The sequence below is a fragment of the Heterocephalus glaber genome, unplaced genomic scaffold (genome assembly GCF_053883595.1).
Source record: "Heterocephalus glaber isolate CG9 unplaced genomic scaffold, H.glaber_assembly_v1.0 deba00000546, whole genome shotgun sequence".
Lineage (NCBI taxonomy): Eukaryota > Metazoa > Chordata > Mammalia > Rodentia > Bathyergidae > Heterocephalus > Heterocephalus glaber.
The window spans coordinates 14,801,328-14,818,791 of NW_028258147.1; the positions used below are offsets into that span (position 1 = coordinate 14,801,328).

The 17,464-nt window shown below is 36.6% G+C and overlaps 1 protein-coding gene and 1 non-coding gene across 3 annotated transcripts in view; both read right to left on the reverse strand.

Annotated features, from left to right (window-relative positions):
- Nucleotides 1-11,085, reverse strand: part of Ing3 (inhibitor of growth family member 3) — a 32,093-nt gene extending 21,008 nt beyond the window's left edge. For both annotated transcript variants that reach the window (XM_004856455.3, XM_021237625.2), the window contains exons 1-4: nucleotides 10,936-11,085; nucleotides 10,627-10,698; nucleotides 8,788-8,888; nucleotides 7,139-7,204 (exon numbers count right to left, since the gene is read on the reverse strand). In XM_004856455.3, the coding sequence (XP_004856512.1) occupies nucleotides 7,139-7,204; nucleotides 8,788-8,888; nucleotides 10,627-10,698; nucleotides 10,936-10,963 (267 nt within the window). In that variant the 5' untranslated portion in view covers nucleotides 10,964-11,085. The remainder of the gene's footprint in view (nucleotides 1-7,138; nucleotides 7,205-8,787; nucleotides 8,889-10,626; nucleotides 10,699-10,935) is intronic.
- On the reverse strand, nucleotides 5,997-6,103 carry LOC147829629 (U6 spliceosomal RNA). The gene has a single exon (XR_015448808.1). It is a non-coding gene; the product is annotated as a U6 spliceosomal RNA (small nuclear RNA).
- Nucleotides 11,086-17,464: the final 6,379 nt, after the last annotated feature.

Consider the following 17,464-nt stretch of genomic DNA (forward strand, 5'->3'; position numbering starts at 1 on the left):
GACAACGACAATACAACATATCAGAATCTATGGGACACAATGAAAGCAGTCTTAGGAGGGAAATTCATAGCAGTGAATACGCATATTAGGAAAACAGAACAAGCCCAATTAAACAACCTCATGCTGAACCTAAAGCTTCTAGAAAAAGAAGAGCAGGACAAACCCAAAGCTCATACAAGGGGGGAAATTATAAAGATCAGAGGAGAAATCAATGCAATGGAGACTAAGAGAATGATACAAAAAAAATCAATGAAGCCAAGAGTTGGTTCTTCAAAAGAATCAACAAAATTGACAAACCCTTAGCCAACCTTATCACAAAAAGGAAAGAAAAGGCCCAAATCCATACAATTAGGAATGAAAAGGGTGAAATTACAACAGACCCAGAAGAAATCCAGAGGATCATCAATACCTACCTACTTCCAGAACCTATACGCCAATAAGATGGACAACACAGAAGAAATGGACAGATGCCTAGATACATATGAATTACCAAAGTTGAACGAAGAAGACCTAAAAATTCTGAACAACCCAATATCAACCAATGAAACGGAAAATGTAATTAAAAACTTATCAACTAAGAAAAGCCCGGGCCCTGATGGCTTCACTGCTGAATTAATTCTACAAGACATTTAGAGAGGAACTGCTGCCACTACTGTTTAAACTCTTCAATGAAATTGAAAGGGAAGCAATACTCCCAAATTCATTCCTGGAAGCAAGCATCACCTTGATCCCCAAAGCAGAGAAAGACCCAACCGAAAAGGAGAACTATAGGCCAATCTCACTAATGAACATAGATGCAAAAATCCTTAATAAGAAAATGGCAAATAGAATGCAGAAGATCATCAAGAAGATCATACACCCTGATCAAGTGGGATTCATCCCAGGGATGCAGGGATGGTTCAATATACATAAATCAATCAATGTAATACACTGTATCAATAGAGCCAAGGATAAAAACCATATGATTATCTCCATAGATGCAGAAAAAGCATTTGACAAAATCCAACATGCATTTATGATCAAAACCCTATAAAAAATTGGAATAGATTGTCTCTACCTCAAACTGATAGAAGCCATCTATGAAAAACCAACAGCCAATATCATACTAAATGGTCAAAAACTGAAATCCTTCACAGTATAATCAGGAACAAGACAAGGATGTCCACTATCACCACTCTTGTTCAATATAGTTCTGGAAATATTAGCCACGGCAATTAGACAAGAGAAAGAAATAAAAGGAATAAAGATAGGAAATGAAGAAGTCAAATTGCCATTATTTGCAGATGACATGATACTCTGTATAGAAGACCCCAAGAACTCCACCAAAAGTCTTCTAGACTTAATAACCAAATTCAGTCAAGTAGCTGGTTACAAGGTCAACATACAAAAATCAATAGCTTTCCTCTACACCAATGACAGACTCACTGAGAGTGAAACAGGGCAAATAATTCCTTTCACAAAAGCACCCAAAAAACTGAAATACCTAGGAATCAACATAACAAAAGCAATCAAAGACCTCTTCTCTGAAAACTATAGCACTCTGAAAAGAGAAATTGAAGATGTTATCAGAAAATAGACAAACATTCCCTGCTCCTGGGTAGGAAGGATTAATATGGTGAAAATGGCCATACTTCCAAAACTGCTCTATAGATTTAATGCAATTCCAATTGAGATCCCAGCAGCATACTTCATAGACCTTGAGAAAACTATCCAAAAATTCATCTGGAACAAGAAGAGACCCAGAATAGCAAAAGCAATTCTAGGTAACAGAGACATGGCTCGGGGTATCACAATCCCCAACCTGAAACTCTACTATAAAACTACTGTGATAAAAACAGCATGGTACTGGCAAAGAAACAGACCTGAGGACCAGTGGAACAGATTAGAAGATGCAGAAACAATGCCAGACACACTCAGCCATCTCATCTTCAATAAAGGAGCCAAACACTCTCACTGGAGGAAAGACAGCCTCTTTAATAAGTGGTGCTGGAAATACTGGGTCTCAAGTTGCCAAAGATTAAAACTAGACCAATATCTCTCACCATGCACTAAACTAAAATCAAAATGTTTTGAAGATCTAAATATTAAAATAGAAATTCTGAACCAGTTGGAACAGAGGTTAGGTAGAACTCTTGAGGACATCAGTGTAGGAAAAGATTTTATGAACAAAACCTCAGTTGCCCTTGAACTAGCACAAACGATCAACAAGTGGGATTTCTTCTTATTAAAAAGCTTCTGCACAGCAAGAGAAACCACCAGCAGTGTGAAGAGACAACCCACAATGTGGGAAAAAATTTTCACCTGCTCTTCCTCAGACAGAGGTCTACTATCTCAAATCTATAAAGAATTTAAAAATTAAGATCAGACCTCCCAAATGTAAAGACCCAATCCGAAAATGGGCATCTGAAATGAACAGACATTCCTCAGACAAAGAAGTAGAAATAGCAAATAAGTACATGAAAAAATGTTCAACATCACTGGTCATTCGAGAGATGCAAATGAAAATAACACTGAGATTCCACCTCACTCCAGAAAGAATGGCTGCTATCATGAGATCAACCAATAACAAATGCTGGCGGGGCTGTGGGGAAAGAGGAACTCTGCTCCACTGCTGGTGGGATTGTAAACTGGTGCAAGCACTGTGGAAATCAGTATGGAGATACCTCAAAGAACTAGGACTGGAAGTCCCATTTGACCCCGCTCCTCCCTTGCTGGGGATCTTCCCCAAAGAATTAAAAGAATCATACCACAGTGATATATGTGCACCCATGTTCATAGCAGCACAGTTTGTGATAGCTAAAACTTGGAAACAGCCCAAATGCCCATCAACTGGAGACTGGATAAAGAAAATGCGGTTTTTTAATAAAATGGAGTACTACTCAGCCATAAAAAATGAGAAATTAGAGACATTTATAGCTAAGTGGATGCACATTGAAGCCATACTCTTAAGTGAAATAAATAGGACACACATGTGTAAATACCGAATAGTTTCTCTGGTGTGAAAAACTGAAAGTGTAAATAAGGAGTAAAATGTATAACAGGTAATGTGAAACAGGAAGAAAAGGGGCAAAGGGGAAGGAAGTGGGAGGTGTAGGGGAAAGGATAGAAGGGAATGGGATTAGTATGAGAAAATTGAAAAACAGGAACAAAATCTTTGTAAATAGGGAGGAATGGAGGGGTTGAAGGGAGGGCTGGGCAAGGGTGAAAAATAAGAACCAAGAGAGACTATGTAAAGGTGCAAATTTCCAATGATGAATGTCATTATATTGTATACCTAAAATGTACCAATGATTAGAATGAATAATTGACAATGCAAAATAGGAAGAAAAGGTCCAAAGTGTTAGGGGTAATGGGAGGGGCAGGGGAAAGGAAAGAAGGGAAAGGAAAAATGCTGAGCAATGGAAAAAATGGAAATAAAGTCTTTGTAAATAGGGAAGGGTGGAGGGGGTGAAGGGAGGGCTAGGAATGGGGAAAAAATAAGAACCAAGATGCATTATGTAAAGGTACAATTCCCAATGAGAAATGTAATTGTGTTGTATACCTAAAATGTACCAATAAAATAATTTAACAACAACAACAAAAAAAAGACACGAGACTTGGTGGAATTTCTCACCAAAAACTCTCAAAACGTATTAACAATACAAGGCAAACCACAACTGGGGACGGGATGTTTGCATGATGTGTGTGGCACAGTTTTGGAAAGCCACTGGGAGGAACAAAACAAAACTGACTAAATTCAAATACAAGGGCAAACAGTGTCAAATGAAAATTAAGAATTTGTAGAGGAACCAATGTCAACTGCATGATTTCCTCTAGTTATTCTAGTGACCTGTGATGACTGGTGATTTTTAGAGCAAATAAAAATCCACCCTATGTTGGCAACAGTGTGGAAGGTACTAATAAAAAGTTCAAGAGCTGAACGAGTGTCTTGCTTAGGAAGAAAAAAAGGATGATAAAGTGGTAGGAAATTAAGTAGAGATACAGGAGGCATTTCAGAGGTAGGAAAATCCCAAGTGATGATCAGGTTCAGTATGTGCTATGAAGGAAATCTGAATTTACAAAAGTCAAAGTAGATGACTAGAGTATAAGATGATTTCACAAGAGAATAATTCTGAATCATGTGACAGTTTCTTAATCAATGAAAGGGACTGATCCGTAAACCATTAAGTAATAGTAATAATTAAAAGTGGAGGATAATGACGATGACAAAGTCTCAAAGGAGGGATTTTTTTTTAAACTGGTAGATTAAAAATTATGTATGATTACAGGTTATCATGTGATATTTCAATACATATAAACATTGTGTAATATTCAAATCAAGGTAAATACATCTATTTCCTCAAACACTGATCATTTCATGGCAAAAACATTCAAAATCCTTTCTTCCATCTTAAAAATATATATATATTATATTACTATTAGCTCTTGTCACCCTATCACTCTTGTATAAGTCACTAGAACTTCTTTCTCTTACCTAACTATAGCTTAGTAGTAGCTCAATAAACCTTTCTCCATCCCCTCTCCTCCCTCTTCTTTATTCCCTCCAGACTTTAGCAGCCACTATTCTATTCTCAACTTCTATGAATTTACACTCCACATATGAGTGAGATCCTGAAGAGATTCTTACAGTAAGAAGTCATCTAAAAAAGCAATAGAATTTTTTAAAAAGGAAGAAAAAATAAAAAAAGGAAGAGTGGAGAGAAGGAAAAAAAGACAAAAGGCAGAGATAATAGGATAATAGAGATAATAGGAAAGTGAAAGAAAACAGCTTCAACTTGGCAGGGTGAGAAAGAGAGGCAGTGGCTTTGGGAAGGCAGAAAGTTCCAGTAAGAAGAGATGGATTAAGTTTTTAATGAAGAAGAGACCGTTTTTATACATATATATGACACACACATATACATGTGGGAATATATACTTAAGTACAGATACTCTAGTAAAACTATAAATACTGTTATTTTATAGGCTGGGAAACTCAGATTCAAGATTAAATAACTTCCAAAGTCATGCTTCCAGTAAAAGGGCTGAACTGGGGTTCACACTCCCATCTGATACGGATCCTGTGTGAATGCTCACTTTTTACTACATGTATTGTATTTATTACATTTACTATATAACCTTTTTCTGTTATCTCATGCTCTGGTCTAGGTAATCAATCCTTACCCCCCCAAAATTTAGTTTTTATTTTCATTCTGTTTATTGCCATTACCCGAATAAAATGCTTTCCCTCCAATACAACCTATAACAGCCCCAATCCTCTGTCTAAAACTCATCTCATCACCAAATAATTGCATGACTTAGTTCAGTTTTTCACCAGATAACCTCAATACTCTACTCCACTGATCTGTACTTGTTACATTTTCTGTACAGGTTATCCACTTGAATTCATAGGTATTTCTTCTCCACTAGTCCCTTCAAGACAGGAACTATTTCTAATATACACTTTTTATTTTTTCATTATACCTAAGCAAAACCACTGTATCTGGCACACTGTGGATAAAATGAGGTTCATGGTTCATAAACAACAGATGACAACATGCATACAAATTTAAAGGGCAAGTATGTTAAATATTTTTCTAAATACATAAAGTTATTTTTAGTAAAGGTACAAAAAGTAGAAAAGTAACACAACATTAAACAAGGAAGACAAGAAAAGAGCTATATGAATTAAAAAAGCAGGTAATCTCTAAAAAAAGAATGGTACATATAAAATATGAGGAAGAATGTTACTAAACAAATTAGCTTTAGATTCAAGTGAAAAAGGCTTTTTGTTACAGACATAATTCAAGACTCAAACAATCAAGTACTTTTTTGTTTTCATTCTAAAGATACCACCTAAAGATTGAGTAGGTTGTAGCTATGTCCTGACCTATTTGCTACAATCTGTTATAGCTACAACCTACTCGATCTTTTTTGTGTGTGTGGTACCGGGGATCGAACTCCAGTCCTTACACTTGCGCAGCAGGCGGTGAAACCACTGAGCTAAATCCCTGGCCCTAAAAAATATGGAACGCTTCACGAATCTGCATGTCATCCTTGCGCAGGGGCCATGCTAATCTTCTCTGTATCGTTACAGTTTTAGTATATGTGCTGTCGAAGCAAGCACCCTACTCGATCTTCAGGCAGTGTCTTTTATGAAATTCCTTTTCAGAATAAATATATGAATAAAGTACAAATATTTTCACTATATAAATACAATTAAACATTCTCTATGCCTTCACATGACACACACTTTGAGCTAAGCATCAGCATTTATAATACACACCATATGAGGTGTGTACCTTTTTTATGTTGTGTCTTGCTCACTGATATTTAATTTACGTGCACTTGTTGAGTAACAAAACTGTTCCCAAAAGACTGCAAAAGTAAGAGATGAAATCGGTAAGGTGAAGTCAAACAAAATTGAGCATTTGTTTTCTGCTATAACTTACTTTGAGGCAAAAACAGAAAAATTACTATCTCCTAAAGTATATATTTTAAAAGAAGATGCTTCACATTAAAAAAAGTACCACAGTGACATCAACTTAAGAAATATATATTAGATATGTCTTCTTGGTGATTTCAGTCTTTTATAAGTACTGCTGCAAGAAGGAAGCTTTTAAAAAAAAAAAAATGTATGTAATCTAATGCTTCCCCAAAATTTTGCCACCTGACAGCTGAGAACTGTTTACTGACATCCGGTAAACACTGATTCCAATGACTCTCTTCCTCTTTTTAATCAGACTACCAAAGCTCTCCTCAACACAGTATCTTATATGTATTTTATCACAGAAACAAACTCAAAATGATGTAATAGGCAAGTAAACATACTACTTTAAAAGTTTAGGGTCAGCAAAATAAAGTTAAAGTCAACTCTTGACAAAAAAAAAATATATATATGAATGACACAATCTTAGAGCAGTGTAGTCTTGGCTAAAATAAAAGGTTCCAGACCCTGTTATTCAATACTGTGGACTTTCTATGATTCTTCCTCGAAAACAAAAAAAAAAACAAAACTGAACTCTCTAATTAAATGTGATCAACAAAATAATACTTTAGTTTTAGGCTATTCTTCCTATTACATGTATGCCAACAAATTTAAAACATAACTCATAATTCAAGTTCTTATACAGCACAGTGTATGCACACGAATTTTACTTACCAAGTCATATATCTGGTTTGCCAACTGTACTTTCTCATCTGCATCTTCCAAAGCTTTATAGTAGTCCTGAATAAAAACATTGTCATTTCAGGAATAAATTAGTCATTTTAAATATGCATATAAAGACATGCAACTGCATTTTCAATATCATACCTTGTTATCACTGTCAGTCATCCTATATTAGTAATAAAATGGCCCTTAGGGATAAAGTATGGTTGGGGAGAATCAGAAATGACAGACAATACCCAAGAATTAAAGCAACACATTCTGTATTCTTAGAAAACATTATATACGTTTATATTTCAAGTCTACTCTTATTAGAAAAAGTTATGTGAGCTAATGAATAGTATTTTAAAGAAAAAAATGTTAAGATTTATCTAACTTGTAAAGCACATTATGTTCTATTGAAAAAAAATGTTTTCTTTTTATTTTTGTCTAAAAAAACAACTTATAAAACCATAGCTAGAAAGAATTCTAATCTACATGTCCTTATTATCCAACTGTTCTATAACTTCCATTTCAAATTAGGTTTAATTTCATACAACTTAATGTATACTTTAGATTTCTCAGCAATGTAAAGCAAATTAATTTTTTTAAAAAAGAAACAAAGATTCTATGAATTTCCAAGGGGTACCAGACTTTGGGGGTTATACTGGAGTTGTGCAACATAAAACACTTAGTAGTTACAGAAATTATCAATGCCTCTGGGATGTACGTGTGTGATATCTATATTCATACACATCTTTCAAGGCAGGACTATTTCCCTTTAATAGATTCTGATTTTTTTTCTCCTACCAGAAATAATCTTCCCTATCTGTGGTAAATAAATAACACAACTACTGAATTTGTAGTTTCCAAATTTCTTTCTTAGTTAATCCTAGAACAATTATATGAAGATTAGGTGTAGAAAGGCATTATTTTTGAGTGATATTAAAAGACCTGTCCATTATCAGATAGTTAAATGGCAAAATCATGAGCAAACCCAGGTCTTTAAAACTGTTCTTCACAATGTACCCTTGTATAGACTAAATTATACAGTTAAAGCAAACCTTGAGTTGGGATCTACTGCCAATTATAATCTAGGAGAGACCTCTAAGTCCTGTAAAACTAATACGAATTCAAAGAATTCTATAGTTTTAGACCCAATTCATGCACAAATTTAGAGTTTAAAATGAAAGACTTTTAAAATATTTCTAATTCTTAAGATTCTACTCTTCTGTGTGCCTACTAAGTTAGGTACCTAGAAATACATAACATATGCTCAAGATCTTCTGCTTGTCATCCCAGTTTGTGTGATGACAAATTGGAAAATAGTATTATATCTTTAAAGATAAGACAACTTAACCATGTGCAATCAGCAAAACAAATTAAAAACGGGGAGAGAAGTACTCTTTAATAATCCCATAACTCTCTAATGAGTATTCATTACGTAAGCAATTTTTAAAATTACCAGTATTTCAATGTTTAAAAATCTCTGTTTGAAGGTAGAAAACAATACATTAAATTTTATAGAGCTTTTGATAGCTTTTGCTCATTTTGATACCATAAATCCTATTTAACTTTGATACCATAAATCAATTTAACTTTAAAGTATCTTTTTCAGAGGGTCCTAATATTTATTGATAAATCATCCAGAGTGTAACACATACTTTTTTGATGGATGCCATCTGTTCTTCTCTCCACTCAGGTTTATTTTTCTTTGCATTCATAAAGAATTCACTGACTCTTTGTTCTAGCTGATCCATTGCATCTGACATAATAAAACATTTCATATTTAGATAACTGAATTCTTAAACAAATATACATGCTTCAATTTGAGAAAAGAAAAACATCTGACAACACATGCTATACTATTTCATTGGCCATTTACAACATAATGGCTTAATTACCTTAGGTTTTTTGTTGCTGTTGTTACTTCAAAATTTTTTCTAATAAGCAAAGAACAATCAACAACATAGATAGGATCTGTACCATAGTTTTTGAATAGTACAGCTTTGGGGTCAAAGCTAATGGTATTAAGTCAGCTGAATGTGACAAAACACAATTGTTGAAAATACCAAAAACAAAGTCTATGCTCAATTCTACAGAGAACACTGCCTCAGCAAACTTTTTCACATTTCAACTCTATTAACATAGATTGTGAGGTAGATGGAAAACCACATACGAGATAATGATCAAATTATACAATGAATACTTAAATTTAAAAATTATTACAGTACAAAGACTTATTACAATTAATCCCCTTTAATATCCACCTCTTCACCTGAACACACACTTATCATTCTTGACACTTTCTGAGGCACTTCTGAAAGGCCTCTTTCATAAGTATCTTTGAGGTGTGATCAAAAACAAGGTGAATGCCATTACTGAGTGCCATGCAATACAAAGGCAGTCTTGTAAAAACATTTCAGTGTGTCTTCGTCACCTTAGTCACTGGATCTGGCACTGTGTGTCTTCTAGCTCTTCCCTCAAGTCAAAATGACCATGAAAAAATAAACATTTTGAATCAATTCAAGACATCAATGCAACTACAATACCGAAACTATACACACTCATGAAAGAGGACTTCCAGAACTGCTTCAAAAAGCAGTAAGAAAAAAAAAAAAAAAGCAGTAAGAATGATGAGATAAGCATGTTCAAGGTAATGAGCAGGTATTTTGAGGAAGATTAACGGTAATGTGTCTTTTACTGTAGTAAATTTTTAAATTTAAACATTCACCATAGTTTTCAATCACAATCCATATAGAACTCAGTCTTGCACACTCCAACAGGCTGCAAAACTAGGTGTCCCAAGAGCTTGACATGAACCTGAGAAAACTAGTTCATGAACAAAGGATACAGATGTAAGTGTGTGATAGGAGGAATGAAAATGGACAAGTTCCTAGCTATCTGAAATGGTTCCTGAACTATCTACTTCCATTCCTTGCTCTATGAAAGAGCAAGGCTAATTCTGAGAAAAAGTCACCAGTAAGTTATCACTGAAAGAAAAAAGCACAACAACTGTCAAAATTTGGTAACAACTGACAGAAGGCTTCCCATAAAATCTTAGTTCCCTCACTCATTCTGAGAAAATGATCACACTGCCGACAACTCAAAGTAAATGCTATAATGTGAAATTTTCAAAATTCAGTATGGCAAGTTCACCAGGGTCTTTGTATGAATGCTGAAATCTAAGTTGGATACATAAAGCTCAGGAGAAAATCTCTCAACATTTATGTTGATTTCCATTAAAACACACACAGTATCTACATTCTCAATTGAAGGTATAGAAACATTTTTTGCACAGTGCCAAATTTGAGAAAGGAATACAAAAGCCCCCAAGAAAAACAGCTTGAGAGGAAAAGGTGCAGCAATATATAGCACTGCCAGATCTTTCTGACAACTCTTTAGGTGACCCAGACTAGTCAGAGCGCACAGGCACTAGCATCGTGGCGAGCCAGGCCGGGACTAAGCGCGCGCGTCGAACGGGAGTAAAAGCGCCAACTTACTCTGCACCTGCAGGTCCATCTCGCGCATCTCCGTAAAGCGATCCCGCAGGTCCATTGGGAGTTGCTCAATCACTGTCAAAGAGAGTCCGTCAGCGGGGCGGGGGCAACGGCGAAAGTGCGAGCTTACGTCACTGCGTGCGTGCGTGCGTGGGGGGGGGAGCCGGCAGCTCACAACGAGGCTGCCAGTTACCGTGAGAAAGAAACATCCCCCGCCTCCCCCTCCCTCCCGCCATCCTGCCTGCCCGTCCGCTCGCACTCTCGCCCGCCCGCAGGTCCCTGAGGCGGCCGCCGCCAGTGCCACGCACTCACTTTCCAAATAGTCCTCTAGGTACAACATCACGGCCCTTAGAGCTGGGGGAACGAAGGGGTCCAGGGGTTTATTTGTGTCACTCGCTGTCGCTGGAGTTTTGTCCCTTCCAATATGGCGCCTCCGCTAGCAGCACCCGCTCGACTCCGGCAGGAAAAAAAAAAAAAAAAAAAAAAAAAAAAAAAAAAAAACCACTTTGGCGCCTGACGGCGCTTGCCTCACCGCCGCCCGGCGCTGCCATTGGCTAGCAGTAGCGGTGACGTCACGCGGCCGGTGCCGGTCTCCGGGCCTTAGTGGGAAGTGTAGTTTTGTTCCTCAACTGTGCGGGTGGCCTCACCGGCGGCTCTGCACCAAGAGACTACAAAAACCAGGTGCCATTGCGGTCGCTGCGCAATAGAACCTGAAACGCGGTGCCTCTGTTTATTTGTTGATTCTTTGCACAGGGAACGACGGGAGTTGTATGCGCCTGCGAGATACAACTAGAAACAACTTTTCACCTGTTCTTTGCTGTGATTCCATGTTCCCCCGTTTGTGAGTCGTGGGTTTCAAGGAGTACTAGGCAAATAGTAAAGATTTTAAACGCTAGACTAATCAGCAAAGTTCGGGCCGTTCGAATTGTTCAAAGCAGAACTCTGCTGCAATTTATTCTCAGTATCCACTCCTAAAATACAAATGGGACATCTAACTGGGTTCTCGTTAAGACAGTACTCTGAGACTCTGGAGTAGATAGGCATTTATCTGATTGAAAGAGACACGAGTAGTCCATAGTAGACACTTGCAGTTGTATGCTCTTTTTCGGTGCATCTCGTCGTCTTGTAATGTAATTACTACAATATACACATAAGCACCCACACTCGCGCCCCCCCCAAAAAAGTGGTGAGCCATAATTAGTGAAGAGAATTTTAACATTAAATGGGCTGTGCTGACAATAAATTTAGATTATGTGGCATAATAGCCTATGCTAGCGATCTGTGGTCCTGGACGATGCCTTTTCGACTCCTCCCAGAAAATGTTCATCAGTGTTAGATTAAATATTTCACTACTGGTTTTATTTTTCTTAAAAACTCTTGCAGTCAATAAATGTCTGGTATTGTTATTTTCTACATCAGTCTCATCATTCGGAGAAAATGATTCTGTAGAACTGTAAGATATCTTTAAGACTTCCTTATTTCACCGTGTATTCTTTTAACCCACGTTTTTTATGTTATGTCTCAAAAGTCAGAAAAACTTAGTTTTAGAAGTTCTGTTCTCTTTTTAATCCATTTTTAAAATTTCTTACATAAATTAAACATAGTCTACATTCTATTATTATTAAATTCAATACTGAAAATGTTATGCATCTTTGTATATTATTTCTTTCAAAACAGACTTTTGCTCATGGTGACTTGTTTCCTTCTGGATTGTGATTTTCTACTTGGAATTCATGTTTCTGGTATTGTAAATGTGAGGATTCTTTGAGGCTGGAGTTAAAATTGAGTTTTTCTAGAGAGTATGAGAATTTGCTTCTGTGAGTTGCTTGGGGACACCATCCACCTTAGGGCTAAATTAAATTCTTCGGTTGAGGTTTATTGTATTGCACAGATAGATTGTATTTGAGCCTCTAAATCAAATGTCTTGTTATAGTTTCTCAGGAGAGACTTTTTCAGGAGCCCTTTACTGGGCTCCAGCTCCAAGGTAGGCTTGTTTCCTTACTGACCTTTGTGTGTATGAGATTTATTTCTCACTCACATTTACACGGGGAATATAGCTTTTAGGGATCCAAGATTTTGTCACCTATTATACTTTTCCTTCAGAACTGGTTCTTGGCTTTATCTTTTGATTCTGGCATGCTACACAACTACCAAAGCAGGAGCTCTAGATGTGCAAAATTTGAGGATAATCTGAACAAAAGCCCACTTTGGCCCTTACATTTCTTCACCCCTCACACACAGCTTGAATATCCCCTCTGAGATTTTCTTTAGGTCCTACTAGGTCACAAATATATTTGATTTTTTATATTCAATTTTTTAATCCAGAATTTTTAGTTTCTTTCAGCAGGTGGCTCATTCAGAGTAGCTAATCTGGCATGCTGTCAAAATAGAAGACTTTCATTGTAAACTGAGCTTCTTCAGGGAGTGTTCTGTATTAAGGAAAATAAAATAATAAAGTCTTTGTAAATAAGGAGGGATGGAGGGGTTGAGGGGAGGGCAGGGGAAGGGGGAAAAAATAAGAACCAAGAGAGTATGTAAAGGTGCATTATCTCCAATGATGAATGTCATTATATTATACACCTAAAGTGTACCAAAAAAAGGATATACAAAAAAAATTCCTAATTTAGTCAGTGTGTAAAAACCCCCTGGAGAAACCAAAAATAAGACGTACACACTGTATATTTTAGTTAAGGAACGTAAGTATCAAACATCTATCAGCTTCAGAGAATCCTGCCTGCACATGGATGTGGTAGCTCCTTACATCATTATGTAACACACTCAATGCCCTTTAGAGTGACTACTAACAACCAACGCTCATTTCTCGACAGTGCCTCTCATATTCAGGGGAGGCTATCTCTGTGTTATATTCCTATCTTCCCTGATCACAGTTTATTGATCAGAGATAGACCAAAGGCAGGCCTATCACATGTAGTCTCTTTGGATTTGAAATTGAGAATGAAGAGATACACACATAGCATTGTGACAGACTGCATTAACTGCAGAATAATAAATATGTTGTCCTCGGGCTTCTGCTGCTAAACCTCCCAGAGAAGCTCTAGTGTTCTACTTGTCTTTTTTCTACTTTCTGTGTCACTTCCTAACACCAGTTGTGTAATCTTAAACTTATTTTAACACAGTATCTCTGTTTCCTGGTTTATAAATGGAAAATAGTAACAGGTAAGTCACCAGAGTGCTGGATTAAAATCATATCATCTATGCAAAACATTTAAATTGCCTGGTAAATTTTATGATTCAATAAATGTAAAGGGCCATTACCATCACCACTGTTAACATCCCATGTCTCTCCTCAATTGTTCATATTTCAGGTACTCCTTGGTGCTATTCTTACTTTTGTCTTGTGCCCCTTCTTTTTTCAAGGCTGGAAAAAGAACTCTAGGATTTTCACATCTCCAGGTATAACACTGCGTTAGAAAATGAGGGAGAAATAGGTGCTCGGAAGTCTGTATAAGAGTATTGCAGATAAGACTACTGTCCTAAGTAGAATTAGGGAACAGAATTAAAAATGGAAGCAAAATATGACTGTTTACCAGTGTTCAAGACAAAGGGAAATTTAAATTATTTATATAGTATGTCCTCAAGGGTATCCTTACTAGACATCTTAAGGTTCTATCTTAAAAATAAAACGACCATCTTGAAATTTAATAGTAAAACTTTTAAATGAAGTTATTTTTAACTTTACACCAGCCAGTGTATCCTCCCTGACAGACCTTTATAATATAAAAAAAATAAGCTTGATAAAATACTGTCTTTACATGAACCCTCTCTCTAACTTTACAACCTTTAAAATCTATGAGGCCGTTTGCTGGATCAGTTATAACCAGCATCAGTTTTCTCTTTACACATCTGTGGACATTTTCAGCTTTTCCTCCTCCTTGTGCCCATTAAAGAGACCTCTCTCAGTTATGGTTCCTGGGTGTTAGTGAAGGAAAACTGAAGAAAAAGTACTTTAGTGACTTTCTTGTTGCTGAGACACAGTACCCAACACCCACAATTTAAAGGAGCGAAAGTATTTTTGGGCTCACAGTTTGCAGAGGTTTCATTACATTGTTGGCTGACTCCAAGGCAGGACAGCATAGCGCAAGGAGAAATGCCAGCATGCCAGAGGAGAAATGCTCACAGCATGGCAATCGGGGAGCAGAGACAGACACCAAGAGAGGAGGGAGGGAGCGCCTTTCAGGCCATGCTCCCCATGACGCACCTCCTTCACCAGGCTTCACCTCCCAACATCACATTTAACTATAAACTGATCAGTGAACTAATCTCGCCATGGTCCAGTCACCTGCCAAAAGCCAATCTGTGAGTGCATGAGGAGGCACTGGGGGAACATCTAAAGAAAAAGTGTAACAAGGAGACACAGGAAGAAGACAAATAACTAATGGGAGGAAAGTTGAGGGATTTGCTCTATATAGATTCAATAGATGGGAGAGGGAAGATAGTGAGATGGATGGTGGATTACTAGATTACTAAACTGTCACACAACCATTCCATCAATAAAAAATGGAGATCCTATGTGAAATATAAGAAAAGCACTTGAAACTAAGAGAATCAGTTCCCTAGATGACAAAGAATAAAGTCAAAGTTGAACAATGGACAAGGGCAAAAGCTGAAAGTTCTTGGTTTATTGGCCTTAACTGTTGAAAATTTGTTTTTGTTTTTGTTCTTGGATTTTTTTTCAGCGCTGGAAATAAGAACACAGGGCTTGCATATGCTAAGCACGTACTGTACTGAGTTACATCCCTAGCCTGAAAGTCCTAACTGTATGGAGTGAAAATATTGCAAACCTATCCTGTGCTTTTAAGAAGCAGAAGCTTAGTCATCTGGAAATAAGCCAGTAATCACAAAACCCTACTCCTTCCATGAAAATATCTGGGAAAACAATAAAGTGCTTGCTATATATCCATTTAAGATCATGGGTGAAGATCAGTCAAGAGGAATTTAATCCTTTAATCTGCAGCACACTTGGGCATGAAGTCCATATTCAGACTTCTCAGAGTACCAAGATAATAAAAATCCACCTGGCTTGGTGCATTAGCTTTGCATTAGTACAATTAAATGCCCCAGGCAGCTAACTATAAAGAGTAAAGGTTTCTTTAACTCAGTTTACACAAAGTCCAAAATGGGGTAGGGGGTGGGTCCCACTTCTGTTGAAAGTGGCAGAAGACAATGGCCTAAGCAGGTATTTGAGTTAACGAGCATGTTTTAAACTGGAGCAAAGATAGAAATTAGAATCTCAGTCTCCTCAGAGGTTGGTCAGCATCTCCAGTGACCTAAGGACCTCCCACTAGGCTCCACTTGTTAAATGTCCACAGTACCTGCAATACCACCACCTTACAGACCAGTTCTTTAATATAATGAATCCTTGGGCAAACCCTCAGATGACACTCAAACCATAGCATCTAGTGAAACAAGAACACCCACCAGGAGGCAAATACAATATAATAACACCCACTAAAGTTGCTTCTCATCCAGACACAAAGGAGAGCAACTTCTGTGGAAACAGCTCACATTCAAATGTTATAAACATGGAAAAAAAATGACTCTGGATAGACTGTCAGCAGATAGAATAAACAAGGAGATTCTTAAATGATAAGTCAGTCATAATTGATGAAATCAAATCAGAAAGAAGAACCAATAAAAAAAGGAAATTAAAAAGATGCAAAAAAACTGGAGAATTAATTAGGAAATTCTGATACCTAATTGATAAGAGGCTCAGAAAGAGGGAAAGAAAAAAAAAGAATGGAGATGCAAAAGAATATCTATATTCTATGATGACATGTTAATGAAGTTTCTGGAATGAGTACAACTGTGATGACAGATACAGGAGAAAGGCTACCTCTGGGAAAAAGTAGAATAACTGAGTAAACTTGGAATCCTTTGCTGACAGGGCCTGTTTCTTTTGCACTGCTCTATTGCTATCTTGTGGAAGGCACTCAAATCATATTTGTCTCATTAATTAACAGAAGCAGTATTATATGACTATGTGCTTTTGAATCGTACCTGAGTTTGAATTCTTTCTCTATTATTTATTTATATGACCTGTCCCAAGTTGCCCGTAGTCCCTAAGATTGTTATCATTCATGAAATGAGGATAGAGGAGTTCTTACTTGTACTATAGGATTGTGGCAAGACTTGAAGGAGATAATCTTTAAGAGTGCCTACCACAGTGCCCAATACATAAATGAAATCATGAAAAAGTATTTGTAGATTTGCTAGTACCAGGAGGTAAATAGTCTAGTTAAGTGACATACCAAAGGCACTACAATAGAAGCTGGCAGTCCCAGAGTAGGGAAATAAAGGCCTTGTTGTCTGTAGAGGATTTAGAAACAATAATAAAATTGAATTTTATAGTCTTTTTATTGCCACTACATCTCAGGAATTCTAAATAACGTCAGATATTAATAACCATGAGACTACTTATTCTTATTAAGTAGTGGATTGGAAATAAAAATCAACAGTATAAAAATTATAACAACAAAATGGACCTGAGTTATGTCAATTATATCATTCTATATGATCACTTGAAGTTTTTAATTAATATTTAAATTTAAAACAGTGAAACAGCTGCTAGGTATAATATTTTATTATATGCAAATTTTATTTTATACATGAAACACTACCAAATTTGCATAACATCTTGAAAACTGAAATATATTATTTTAAAATTATTCTAGTTTGTTATTTAATTGCTGCCACATTTTAATGTAGTTATGCATTAGTATAACAGAGCAGAGTTTTTCTGCTCAAAAAATACTTAGGTATTACCTATGTGGAAGCTAAAAACAGTTATCATATAGCAGTAGAGTACAACGGTGATCACTGT